Source organism: Manis pentadactyla, chromosome 11 (genome assembly GCF_030020395.1).
Source record: "Manis pentadactyla isolate mManPen7 chromosome 11, mManPen7.hap1, whole genome shotgun sequence".
Classification (NCBI taxonomy): domain Eukaryota; kingdom Metazoa; phylum Chordata; class Mammalia; order Pholidota; family Manidae; genus Manis; species Manis pentadactyla.
In genome coordinates, this window is record NC_080029.1 from 111953855 (window position 1) to 111967977 (window position 14123).

A 14123-nucleotide genomic window follows, 5' to 3' on the forward strand; every position below is an offset into this window, starting at 1 on the left:
CTGATCTTTGTTTTAAAGTTTGAATTAACCAAAACATTTAAGAAAACAGAAGGGAAAGAACATTCAATTGAAGTTTTCCAAATTACAGCTGAATTTATGAGCTCCAACCTCAGGGAAAATTGTGGCTTGAGATACAGATTCAGGAGTCCCACTCTCTTACCTCTTGGATTTCATCTGGGACAGTTGAGTCCATCAGTCTGAAGAGCAAATTTCGAAGTGGACCTGACTGTCTCCCAAGAATGCTAGTAGCTACCCCTCCCGCAAGGGCAAGAGCAAGGTGATTTGAAAGCAGCTTCAGGCACAGTTTGAGGAAACTGTGGTGTTCTCTGAAAACAAATAAACTGCAGTGAACTTTGGGAATATAAAAGAGTGTGTGCTATACAGTTTGGGTAACACTTTTTCTCTTTAAAAATTTTGTCAAATTGGACCAACAGTAATTTTTTAAATACGATTTGTGAAATTATGGAAGGTTATTATCAATAAGTACCTAAGTTTAGCTTTTTAGATCATAAATAAGTTTCATTATAATTGAGGGCAAGTTAAATAAGAATAGTCAAAACTCAAAACAAGTCATTAATAGGCATGAGCACATACACACACACACACACACACAAATATACATATACATAACATACCTTGACGAAGGGAAAGGGAGTGGGGGAATCTCACTGTTTATTTTATCACAGTATCTCTCAAGAAAAGAACGCAGGTGTGAAAAGGTACTCTCTTCAAGATCTACACAATAAGGTCGGTGCCATGCAACAACTTGTCTAGAAATGAAACGTTAAGAAAATCATGAAACAGCCGTAATATGAAATTTTTATTGAAGAGTTATGGAGATGGATGGTAGTGATGGCTGTAAGGCATTATAAATGTATTTAATAACACTGAACTGTAAAAATGGTTAAGACGGTAAATTTTAACCACTGAGACGGTTAAAATGTGGTAATAAACCCCATATGAATCAAAGGTCTAGAATGTAAATGCAATATATTCTAAGTTGTAAATTAGCTCACATACATCTGAAAATACCTAAAACAACCCAAAAATTCCTTAAAATTCAATATCCTAATATTGGCTAAAAATTACCTAATTATCTAAAAAGTTATGGTTACCACTTTAGGAAAAAGCTGAATTTCCACAAAAAGTAACTTCCTTTATTTTAAAGTGTGGCTATTACTTTAAAAAAAAAACAACCAACCAGATAAAGGGCACTGAAGCTAATCAACTGTTTAAATCAATGAAGCCTAATTCTGATTTTGATTCTTTTGATTTAACTTTTCTCTAGGTACGCAAACATTCAATTCTAAAATCAGTATCTGAAACTGAAAGAATTCAAAATGTTTAAGAAGACACTTAAGTTAAATATAGGATATAACTTCTTGCTTATGAAACTCATCTAAACTCCACATTCAAATCTAAAGAAATCTAGACATTATTCCTATGACAATAAAAAAATCAAAACTATAAATGTTCAGAAGATCATTCAATGAACAAAGTACAGTCATTTCTATTTTCATTGTTTTTTTCCGACTGTTATTAAAATCCAAGAATTTTCAACCATGCACTTTTACCTGTCCCTAGGAAGAGCAGTCCATGCCAGACTATGTGATGTTCCAGCAGAGATCTGCTGAATAGCTATGCCATCTAAACCACTCACTTTCTTTGGTTTAGTAATAGGACCTGTAGAATTGCCTTGACCACATTGCCCCATTGAGTTATTGCCCCAGGCATAGACTTCATTATCTAAAAACAAACATAAAGGACAAAATAAAAGCCAAATTAAAATGTAATATATTTATCGAAGGTAATAGTTAATACTGTTTCTTTAGAAACAAATGACTTTACCATGAGAAAGAGCCAAACAGTGACTGTCTCCAATAGAAATATCAACTATTCTTGTGGCAGCTAGTTCTTCAATGAGCTTGGGTCTCAAAGCAGTAGCTTCTGAGGAACCACAACCTAGACAAGCTCCACAGCCCCAAGCATAAACCTGAAACAAACAGAAATTCACCACATATAACATTCTAAGGTAACAGGTTGAAGATTTACGTTGTTTAGGAATAAATATCATCTATTAAACAGGAGTGTGAATTGATACTAAATAACAACTTTCTGTTGTTAAAAATAATATTTACTATTTTGAAGATTTTGAAGATTTTGATAGTGATTTACTTTGCTGTTTTTAAATGTTTATTGTACAGGCAGACAAGCACTTTGAGCTGAAAAGAAAAATAACTGACACAGAAAAAAGATCTTCTGAGAGAATTTTGCCAAAGTTAATTGGCTTACCATGTGTTATGTTTACTCATTCTTAGCAGCTTAGAAATACAGTTGCTAACTTAAAACTTCTCCTTTACATGTTTTCCACTCTGCAGGTCTCAACAAATATTTCTTGGTTAATTAGACCAAGAGTGATCATGGACAATGAATTATATTAATGACAAAACTGATGCTTGTGATTTAGGTAAAAAGTACCCCACTTCATTGTTGTAACAGTTTTAATTATCACTTACAAAGAGGCCCACTGGAAGCAGTAGTCAAAATAATTCTCTGAACACCTTTATTTTTGACTAATTAAAACTAAAACCACCACTGACTAATTTAAGATGCTTGGGGGAAAGGTGAGGTGAACAGAAGAGGAAAATAAAAGGATGAATGACTGCCAATTTGGCAACCCAAACAAAGTCAAAACAATCAGCTGAATGACTATTTTTCCTTTAATGGGTTTGGTAATATCATGTAGACTCTTATCCTTATACCGCCAAGTTTGGGAACTTTTTTTTTGTCTTGCAATTATTTCAAGAAAGACTACTGAGTTTAAACCTCATCAACAAAACTGATGAGCAAATACTACTTGAACCAGTGCTAAATAACTTACTTAGGTATAGAATGCAACAAAATTCCAATACAGTAAAGGCACGTGTTAAGAGGTGTTAGGAATTAAAGGTGAAAAAAACATACAGTCAAAGCCATTCAAAATCTCCTAAATCACTCATGAGTATAATACAGTACTGTCACAAAGTAAGACCCACATAGCTAGAGTTTGCTCTTGCAGTGTTCCTTTGGTTGAACCAAATGAAGAAATACTTGGCTTGCATTTAGGGATCTTAATGTATAAAAAATATATACTGTATTTTTAAACTTAAGATTCATACTTAATACGGTGAGAAGTTAGCACTGAAGAGGCTTGAGGAGCCTGAGGGAAAAGCAGATATAGATCTTCATTTCATGCTCAGCAAACATATGATAAACGAACTACCCTTACCATTTGTAAAAGCATTTCTCTCACTTTCTTTTTTTCTAAGTATATATATTTGATTTCTAAGTATTTATATTTTAGTGTACTCATGATGCAACTATTCCATATAGCAAAAAATTTACAAGTTTCACTGGAATTCAATGTAATGAATTTACTATTATTAGTAACTAACAGTTGAATAGTACTAGATAATTTATAGAAACTTTCAATTCAAGAAATTATGTTAGATGGTGATTTGTAAGTGAAGCAGAAATTACTGCCCTTTTCATACCAAAGCAGCACATGATGATCAAGGGAGGTCTATGATTTACCTGGGGTTATACATCAAATAAGTGAGCATCTTTCAGCTTCAATTCATAGATTCTTAAAATAAAACCCACAGTGAGAAAGATGTAAAAGAGGTTTTAAGGCAGGAACCAGCATTATAACAAATGACTAATGTAATGAAATACAAGGTAATGAATAGTTTGAGTTAGACATTTTAGGATACAAGGCATTTCAGTAAAAAAAATAATTAAACTATATGCTAATTTCAGCTTTGCTGCTCATCTGCCTTGGGAATTAGTCAAAAAACATTTTTATATCACTGCCTGGCACACAACAGAATTCCTCTATGTGACAGAATTGTGGTCAGCTCACTTATTCAATCACCGCTATGGATGTAAAGTCTATCACCATACCTGGACCGTCTCCATCACCAACAAACAGAGGGAAGCCAAAATAAGCATGCAGATATTCAAAACTTTATAAAGGGATTATTAAATTCTGACTATCCTAGGCCTAACCCTTTCTCAAAAACACCTAACCCTCTCAGATTATTTTCCATATGGGAATGTCTCCTTACCCTCTCTTTTGATCCTCTTCTTGCCTTTTTAGTTTGTATCACTGCTTCCAGCAAGATCTATTCTTGCTTTCCCTCACTATCCATGATTTTTAGGTAAAGGTTTAAGGGGTACTGAGTGCTAAAAGGTTTTATAAAACTATCTTAATACAGATGAGCAGCAAAGCTGAAATTAGCATATAGTTCGATTATTTTTGGTATCTTGGTAACAGAGGCCAGGTCAGAAAACCTGGTTCATTCTCAGATACTCTACTTCAAAAAGGAAAAAATGTATTTCAGTGGATTGCCTTTAAGTTTTATTTTTTTAAACTTTAAAACTTAAACATGATTATTACTTTTTAATCACCCAGTCCTCTAACATACTCTATGCCTTTCATGCTCATCCCTTGGTCCTACCTGCCCTGTTGATGTCAAAGCAAGTGAAGACTGGCTCCCAGCACAAACTTTTCGAATGAACATTCCTTGTAAAGCTTCAATAACTTTAGGTTTATACACTCTGTTGGTATCACCATGGCCAAGTTTGCCTACAAAAACAAACACATTCAAGTTAAATAATAATTTACTTGTTTCAAAGAACTTCTATTCTTTTTCTAAGTATTTAAATTGATAAATATTGCTAATCTTTCTATCACTAACCTGATGCATATGGAAAGCTCTAAGTTTCTGACAGCAGAGGATGTTAACAAATAAATGTTTTTATCACAAGAAAGAAACAACTAATGATCAATAATAGCCTTCTGAATCTTAACTTTAAGCAATTAAAACCATTTCAAGAGAGATACGGAAAACTATTTTTCTGTCTTTCTACCCTTTAATAGTCATATTTCTAACTTCATACTTGCTAATATAATAAACAGGCCCTCTGCAACGGTGTGTATGTATATAATCGTTTTTAGTTTTTGAAGATTCAATAGTTCATGAAATAGAAAACTTGGCAAATCACAGAAGAAGAAAAACAAATGGCTAACAACAAAATACACCCAACCTCACTAAGAATCAAGGAAATACAAATTAAATGATACCATTTTCGTTATTTAGGTTATTTTTTAAGTATCTTAATTTTAATGCCCAGTGTTATGAGAGATTTGGGGAAGTGAGCATTCTCACATTGCTGGTAGCAGTGACTAAAGTAGACTAAGATTTAGTCATTCATTATGTTGTTTTTAATAATGAAAAAATTGGGAACCCTCTAGATATTCAACAATTATAAACTGGTTTACAAGTTGTGCTACAATAATATGAAAGAATGCTTTGAGCCATTTAAAAGAAAAATGTAGAGGCATGTTTGTTGATATAGAAAGATATTCATAAAATATTCTTAGATGAAAACCAGGTTATAAAATAATATCTATGATACATATATGATATACATGTCTTTTTGATTTTTAAAAAGACACCTATAGAGAAATATATGTTCATATTTGTATAAATGCATAAAAGTTTTAACAAATGTTATGGCAACATCTGTAGGAACAGTTCTTTTGAATTTTCAAATTTTCTGCTAATCTGTATTTTAGTTTTTCTACAATAGGCATATATAACTGAAAAGTATTTTTTCTAAAAACTCAAGAAAAAGAGGTAACAGCGATCAGTAATTTTTTACATACCATTGTCTCCTCCTCCAAAAGACCATACAGTTCTCCCATCCTTAGATAAAGCAATAGTATGTGAACTGCCACAAGAAACCTCTCCTACATTGCTAATGTCTTTTACTAATGTTGGAATATTACGGCTATTACTGTCACCATGACCTTGGGTAAAACACACACAACAAAGAAATATGTTAACTCTTTTTCTTTAAGCCATTACTTCACAGAATAAACATTACAAGTTAATAACAGAATTGAGGAATTTTTAAAATTATAATTAAATATGATAAACAGAATCATTTATAGTATCTTTCCATCCAATAGCCTAGGTTGCTCCCAAACTGAGGCACCCAGTCTCTTAAATGAATCATTAATTAGAACATTCTATTTATACTTTTCTGACAGCACTTATCTAATATACTTATCTAGCATTGTGCTCACATCAACTTGTTTTCATTATACACTTCAGGATCATGATGGTATTTTTCTTGTCCCTGAAATCCTACAGAGCCTGGCATAGGAGGCACTCAGTAAACTTGCTAGATTTAATTACATCTTAAATTTCATCACCAGAATCTAGGTATTCTCTACATAAATTTATCTTTCTCTGAGCTTAAAAGTAACATAATAAAGCATTTGGCTTATTAAACCTAGTTTCACTGCTTCTCAGTAACCATCATCATTTCTATTCTGCTATGGGGATAATTTCAATTTTTTTAAAATCTTACCTAATCTTCCAAAGTCTCCCTCACCCCATGTGTATAATTCACCATCCTCTGTGACAGCAGCGCTATGTCTGTATCCAGCTGACACACAAACCACCACCTGCATTGTATACAAAGCTGATGTGCATGAACATGCTAAAACATATAGTTCATATTTGATCCTGTATCATACAGACTTCAAAGATACTGATATTCCCAACTCATCCAGGTATTGCCACGAACCACTATGGAGGTTGTGCCCAGAACAAGGGTACCCAACTAAAGGAGACAAGAAAATGCTGGAATATAGTCTATGCTCTGTTTGTCAAGCCATGAACCCTGGCTTCCACCTATTGGAGAGGACAACTTTTTAAATTCACACAAAGGCACTATAAATGCTAGCAGTCTCCCCATCCCTCCCCCATCATACATCAATCTAATCACTTATAAGAATATTTTATCACCAATCAAGTCTTTACTCAAAGAGTTGGAGGGAACTAAACACTCATGGAACAATGAAAAAAATTTAAATATTATGTTAACATAAGACCTCCATCCCTGGCTAATCAAGAAAAACTCATTACATAATAGTGGTCTCTCAAAAACACATTGACTACCACCAATGCAGAAAGATCTAAGCAGTATATAAGCTTATATTAATAAAACCCTGATAGTATCTCTTTACCCCCCCGCATTAGGTGTACAGTTGATGAGAGAAATTGGGGATAAGAACACATAGCAACATAATTTGGGAGTCACTCATAACTTTACACAACACTGATCAAAATCACTGACTACTGAAAAAAGGAAAATATCTACACTAATAATTCCACAACTTTTTACCCTTCAAAAACTAGATCTCACTTTAGAAAATTCCAATTTTAGATTCAATTAAGAATACTGTGCACCTAACACCTTCTAGACAATGTGCTAAGAATTTCTGAAATTTTTATCTGTAAATTATTAGTTTACTTTTTGAGACATTTTTTCCTTTATGATGTTAGTAAGTTATTTTTAACTGGCAAAGTTTCCATTATAAAATGGAAGAATTAAGAGAAATATAAGTAAAGAAAATAAAAAATGTTTAAAAAAAGAGGCACTAGAAAGACTAGGAAAATACAACTTCAAACAGTATTTATCTGAAGTTCCTTAGAGCCCCATATTCATCATCTTATCAAGTGTCCCCTGATGTTGTCAAGGGGACTGTTCCAAGGCTCACTGCTTTGAGGTTGATAGGTCTAAGTTTTAACTGAAAGCTATAATAAAGTAAAATTCCTTTGATAGCCAACTTCATCAGACAACTTCCCATGAAGGTCCCACTTGTAATCTTGGTATAAAATTAAAATTGAAACATTAAGATTTTTATGTAAGATAACTTTGATGGAAAGAATGCAATCCTAAAGTGGGGGAACCCATATAATAGCATTTAATTATAAGTTTCAGAAAATACCTTCACTACCTTAAAGAAAGGTAAAAACAGAAATAAGAGGAATTCTAGGTTCAGTTTCTAATGGTGCCAATTATTTGTGTGTGACCTTGGGTAAGTTACTTTATCACTCAAAATGCCACCTCCTTTGACAGAACATCTGACCTTATTAACTAATATCACATTCAACCCAAGTTAGTATCTTTACATTATTCAATTATTTTCTTTACTATTATTTGAAATTATTTTATGTGTTTGTTTCTTATATATTATTTCTATCCCACAGATCAAAGCTGCATGAGAGCAAGGATCTTATCTGTTTGGTTCATTGCTGTATGTCTAATGACTAAAGTATTGTCTGGCACCTGGAAGGTGCTAAAGTATTTGGTGAATGGATGATTCTCAGTTTCCTTATCTGTGAAATGAGAATAATAATAAGGTTGTTATAAGAATTACAATTAAATAATGTATGTGAAAGTGCTTTGTAAACCATAAAGCAGGTATACCAAAGATAAGTCAAAGGGTTGGGTGGGGGACCTTCAGAAAGAATACAACAAAATCTGAAAGATATCATCAATTATAGCACCAGTACATGTAATAATTTTTAAATTCAAAAAGAAAGCACATACCTTTCCCTGCAGAGGGCCCTGAATAAGCTTGGGGTATTTCTGTGTTGAACTATTTCCATGTCCCAGTTTCCCATAATCACCATCTCCCCAACTGAAGACTTCTCCTTCTGTAGTAAAAGCTAAAGTGTGACCATCAGATCCTTTAGAAGATGAGACCTTTTTAATGGACCTATGAGGCTCAAATGTCAACTTTTTTAAAGTGGACTGATTATTAGAATCTCCAAGGCCCAGTCTCCCATAGCTGCCTTTACCACAAGCTCTGACAGAGCCATCCGTAGAAATGACAAAAGTGCAGTATTGTCCAGCTTCAATCTATAAGCAAACAAACAGAATTACAAATATAAAATGCTTCTGTAAGAATCAAAGTATAATATTTAAGGCTGGTTTTATCAAAGAGTTTCAAAGGTAGTCTCTCTTAAAGCAGAATATGGTATGACTCCCCTTAGAGATTAAGGAGTAAATAGAAAATTAAGTAAACTCTTAATGGCCTGTTCATGTTGACTTTATTGTTGAGCTTAAATTAATGTATATTTTATATTTTCAGGTTATCTATATGGTCACAGTTCAACGGAACAACAAAGTAAAATGTGTTAGCTTCCCTCCTCTTACAATTGGTAAAGGGCAAGAAATAAAAATCTCCCATAAATTCCTTAGGGTTCACTATGGTAAGAATTATAAAAAACATATTCTAAACTAATTTGGAAAAAACATATATTTTAATGGAAATAATAAAATAGAAAGTTCTAGCTTGGCAGCTATATGTAAAGAGGCTATAAATGTAAAGAAGTAATCACATAAGAAATTCCACTTTTTATTTAGTCTTATCTACCATTTGTTCAATTTAGTGGTAAATCTGTTGCCAGTCATATTCCAACTTTATTTTTTTAAACTTGGAAACACTGAGAAATGAGGGACTAAAAATATGTTTTTCTATTAAAATGAAAAACCGAAAAAGAAAAAAGAAAAATTGATGCAATATGTTATAGAAACAAGCAAGATTCTTCACTCATTTAAAAAACACTCTCAATGTTTAAGTAACATGTTACTTAAAGCAAATCCTGTCATCAACCAATCCTTAACGTATACAGAGAACTCACAGTCTGAGCATCAGAGAAACTAGGAGCCAGTTTGGGTTGTAAAATTTTTTCCTGTGTGCCTTCCACCAACTGATGGCTGCTGTTGCTCCCCCAAACATAAACCTCACAGGTCTCTGAGACAATGGGAGCATCACCAGTCTGAATGCTATCTGGGCTAGCACACGTTCTTGAGTAATCAGAAGCCATTCTGCAAACCTATTAAAATTAAAAATTTGATAAAAAGTTAAGACATTTTTAGTGTAGACATTTTTATAAATATTCTCTGACACTGTTGATTTTCTTTCTTTTAAAACTTCTCAACTGCTCAAGTAACCTAAGAACAACATATCTAATCTTAAACACAGATGGCTAGACTATTTACTCCCACAGAATAAACCACTAAAAGATGTTAAGTGACAAAAATAGTGAGGGGGAAACACACAACCATGACTTTTTGATTGAAATTTTTATTACTACATACAACAGCATTACAGACAGCTCAAAAAAACCACCAATGATAATCCTATCATCTTAATACAATAAATGTTATCTTTCTTATATATGTCCTTCCAGAATTTTGCATTACAGGTTCTTTAACAAAGTTATCACAGTGGATATATAAAAACAACAATACAAGAGAGTCAAGCAAGAACTTCTGTATCTTCCTAATATGACTGAACTGGTAATATTCCATCTAATGTAAAAATCACAACTTACTTTATCACTTTCCTTTGATAGTACATTTAGAGTCTTTCCACCTGTTTTTAAGTCAGTTTTAAGAATATAGTTGTTACTTTATTTTTTATTACTTCCTTAGTAGAGAACCTCAGAATGGGGCTAGTATATACAAAAAAATTGACAACAATCTTATGATTCTTGAAACATCTGTTTCCAAAATAGTCCTACAGTATTGTTGTATCACCAGCAATGTATAAAAAGAAGGCTGTCCTAAAAACAATAAAGGTGCAGAGCAACTCAGCACACATACACACACACAATAAAAAATATGACTTATTTACCTTTTGTGTTGGCTATCATGGTAATGTCTTTTGCTGTTAACAATAATTTTTTTTTAATTCAGGCTTCTCTCCTGCCCCCACCTCCAACCCCTCCAAAAGCTGGCCTTCCCAGTTGCCCTAACAAAGGATTAGGTGTACATGAAAGTCACTACAGGTCACTACAATCATACCAATAGTAAGTATTATACTTTCAATTTTTTAGAAACATAAGTGGAGAAAAAGACAACGCATAATTTTAACTTCACATTTCCTTATTATCAACAGAACTAAAGTTTTTCCATCTATTTGTTTACCACTAACTTCTGCCCATTTATTTATTAGGGTTTAATGGATTTTTTATTGACTTGTATGAACTCCATACAATAAAGATACTAACTCTGACTACTGCTGTTGTCAATTTGTTTCCAAGTTTTAGCTGAATCAAATAAAATAATAAAAGAAGAATCTTCAAAACTCAATATATGAGATTACCAGCCCACTAAATGGGAGGGGATAGAATAATTTTAGTCAAAATCTTTAAACAGTACCCCAAACAACAGAATAATAAATGTGTTAGACATTTTCCAGTGAACATGAGGACAGTTCTATGGACACACAAAATATGCGTAAGTGAAGACTGTCAAGTCACTGATAAATGATCTGAAATTTTTCTGGGGACAGAAGGAGAATGGTAGGGGCAAGAGGGTTACAATTTTTTTATCTGAAGATCTATTACTAATAAATGGGATTTATAAGAAACTCATAGCCCCTGCCCCAGCTCCGTAAAAAAAAGAGGAGGGAGACAAAAAAAAGCTATTCACAGTTTAGAAATGTGTTTCTTAAAAACAACTAGGGGGTGGACTCTGGGAAGGTAACAATAGCAACAATGCAGTTTTCTAAACATTCTGAATCACTACACCGAACAACTAGATGGCAAAATTCCAAATACATGCTTAACATTTACAACAAAGCTATGTTACAAAGATAGTTCCAATAACTCCAAAATATAAGCAGGTATAGACAAACCATCACCAAACACAGAATCTGCATGTTAATGACACCTGTGCAAGAGGAAGCAATAGAATGTCTGACAGACCTCAGAACAGGAAAAAAACAAAATAACCAATCAGGTACTCACTGGAAAGAACAGTAAGCCAATCTATGAATAGCAGGTGCAACTAGGAAGAACTGTGCCCTCTCTGATAGATGGAGCAGATAAGTAATAGGGGTCCATGATGAGAACTTTGAAAGAAGCTAGAGCAATCTAGCTCTTGTGAATTCTTGAAACTGACAAGCCAGGATTCCCTTCCAGGACAGCTCCCCCACACTGAGAATAAACTACTGGGAACAGAATAAAAATTGACCAGGAAAGAGACAACAGAGGGGAAAGACAGAGAAAGTCAAGATAAAAAATTGGGAAGAACATGGGGGGAAAATACCATTTTTAAAAATATTTCATAGAAATGGAATGAGTCTGAATAAAGCAGGGGGAAATACGCTCCCCAACTTCAAGCTCTACTACAAAGCCACAGTAATTAAGACAATTTGGTACTGACACAAGAACAGATCCATAGACCAATGGAACAGACTAGAGAGCCCTGATATAGTCTCTATAGGTCAACCAAAGATGGTCAATTAATATATGATAAAAGAGCCATGGACATACAATGGGGAAATGACAGCCTCTTCAACAGCTGGTGTTGGCAAAACTGGACAGCTACATGCAAGAAAATGAAACTGGATTATTGTTTAACCACATACACAAAAGTAAACTCGAAATGGATTAAAGACTTGAATGTAAGTCATGAAACCATAAAACTCTTAGAAGACAACATAGGCAAACATCTCCTGAATAAAACTATCTTGAGTCCCATCCCATTCCAGAAGTTCAAGAAAAGAAATTTTGCAAAAAAAAAAGTATCAGGGTTAAATCCCATATAAAGTTATTAGGGAAAAAAAAGAGAAAAGAGGCAGAATAACATCCCTATAATAAAAACATGACAGAAAGGAACTGTCCACAACAGATAAACTGTAACCTATTTCAAGGTAAACTAAAGGGATTAAGAAAAATTAAACAAGACATGAAAGAAAAACACAAATCTGAAATAGAAATATTCAAAAATGAGGGGACAACTCTCATTATTAGAGAAATTAGAAGAATTAGAAAAATCATTTCATAAATGAAGCCTAAATTAGAAGGAATCCAAGAGTAAATCAATATAATCAGTAACACCTTTTAAGAGTAAAAAAGACAAGAAGAAAGAAAGTTTTAGAAATAAGAAAGAAATGAAAAAGATAAACATATTCAAGAAAAACTGACAAATACTAAAGCTATGCAAAGATCCAATATTACACATAACAGGGATCCTTAAAGAAGAAAACCAAATAAAAAAACTAAAATAATATTAAATCTGTAATTTACGGAAACTTCCCTGAAATAAAAAAGATTTGAAAATACACATTGAAATTCTCACATCTCTGATATTGATTCAGAATGAATAACATCAAGATGTCCTCCAGTAAAATTACTGATCTTTAAAGAAAAAAAAGATCCTTTGGGCTTCTCAGCAAAAAAAGCACATGACTCATATAGGAAAAAAAATCAGATTATCTTCAGACTTAGACAGCAAAACTTTATGCCAGAAGAAAACAAATGAGCATACTTAAAAGATGCAGAATAAAAGAAAATGTGGGCTAAAGATTTTATATTCTCAAAACTAACTTTCAAATATAAAGAGCAAGCAACTATTAACAAGTAAGAACTAAGAAAATCTTGTTCCTATAAGCCTTTATTGAGGAATCTATTAGATAACGAACTTCAGACAACTAAGAAAAACAGAGAGACATTGACACAGAGACTGGCAGTGAGCATTGAACATGTATTACTTATAGAACAAATACTAAATGAGAGTTCAAAAGCAAAGTAGGTATGCTTTGACTATGTGGATATAATACAACTATAAAAAATGGGGAAACAACATATGTAAAAAATTAACATTTTCAGTAATCACATAGTATTTGTCTTATTTGGGGACTGCTGTGTGTGTGTGTGTGTGTGTGTGTGTGTGTGTGTGTGATATGTGATTAAAACAAATAAGTAACTTTGAGATAATCTATCATCCCCTATATCCTTGAGATTCAGCATCTTAACTGAAGATATAAATGTAATATAGAAAAGGTTAAGTAAAAAATTCTATAGCCTTAACTTAGAACACCAGTATCAACTCATAAGGTATTTTAGCTTTAAATACATACACACCATTCCTAGCTCTGTCCACTGTAAAAGTCTTGAAACAATAATACCAACTCAGTAGTGAAGAGTATAGTTAGCACGCTGACTATGGTCCTGAACTACTGTTTCCTACTAAAAGAAAACAGGGCTTCTTGGAGAAAGAGCAAGCTAATTCGAGATCTGGAATAAGAAATACACAGATGATTTTGAGACAATTTGATGTGTCAGATAGCAAGGAAGCTATCAAAGATCATTAGGCCTATGTCAAAGAACTTCGGAACCATCCTGAAAAGACTACTACTCTGAAAGACTACTGGCCAAAGATGAAACAATACACATTTCACTACCGATAGTAATTCAAAGGAT

At 33.1% G+C, this 14123-nt stretch overlaps 1 protein-coding gene across 1 annotated transcript in view; it reads right to left on the reverse strand.

Moving 5' to 3' along the window:
* Positions 1-14123, reverse strand: part of HERC1 (HECT and RLD domain containing E3 ubiquitin protein ligase family member 1) — a 211431-nt gene that overhangs the window by 126784 nt on the left and 70524 nt on the right. The window contains exons 4-12 of the mRNA XM_057488876.1: positions 9549-9743; positions 8452-8763; positions 6421-6517; positions 5711-5854; positions 4500-4627; positions 1849-1993; positions 1575-1746; positions 636-770; positions 161-326 (exon numbers count right to left, since the gene is read on the reverse strand). Coding sequence (XP_057344859.1) covers positions 161-326; positions 636-770; positions 1575-1746; positions 1849-1993; positions 4500-4627; positions 5711-5854; positions 6421-6517; positions 8452-8763; positions 9549-9743 — 1494 coding nt within the window. The remainder of the gene's footprint in view (positions 1-160; positions 327-635; positions 771-1574; positions 1747-1848; positions 1994-4499; positions 4628-5710; positions 5855-6420; positions 6518-8451; positions 8764-9548; positions 9744-14123) is intronic.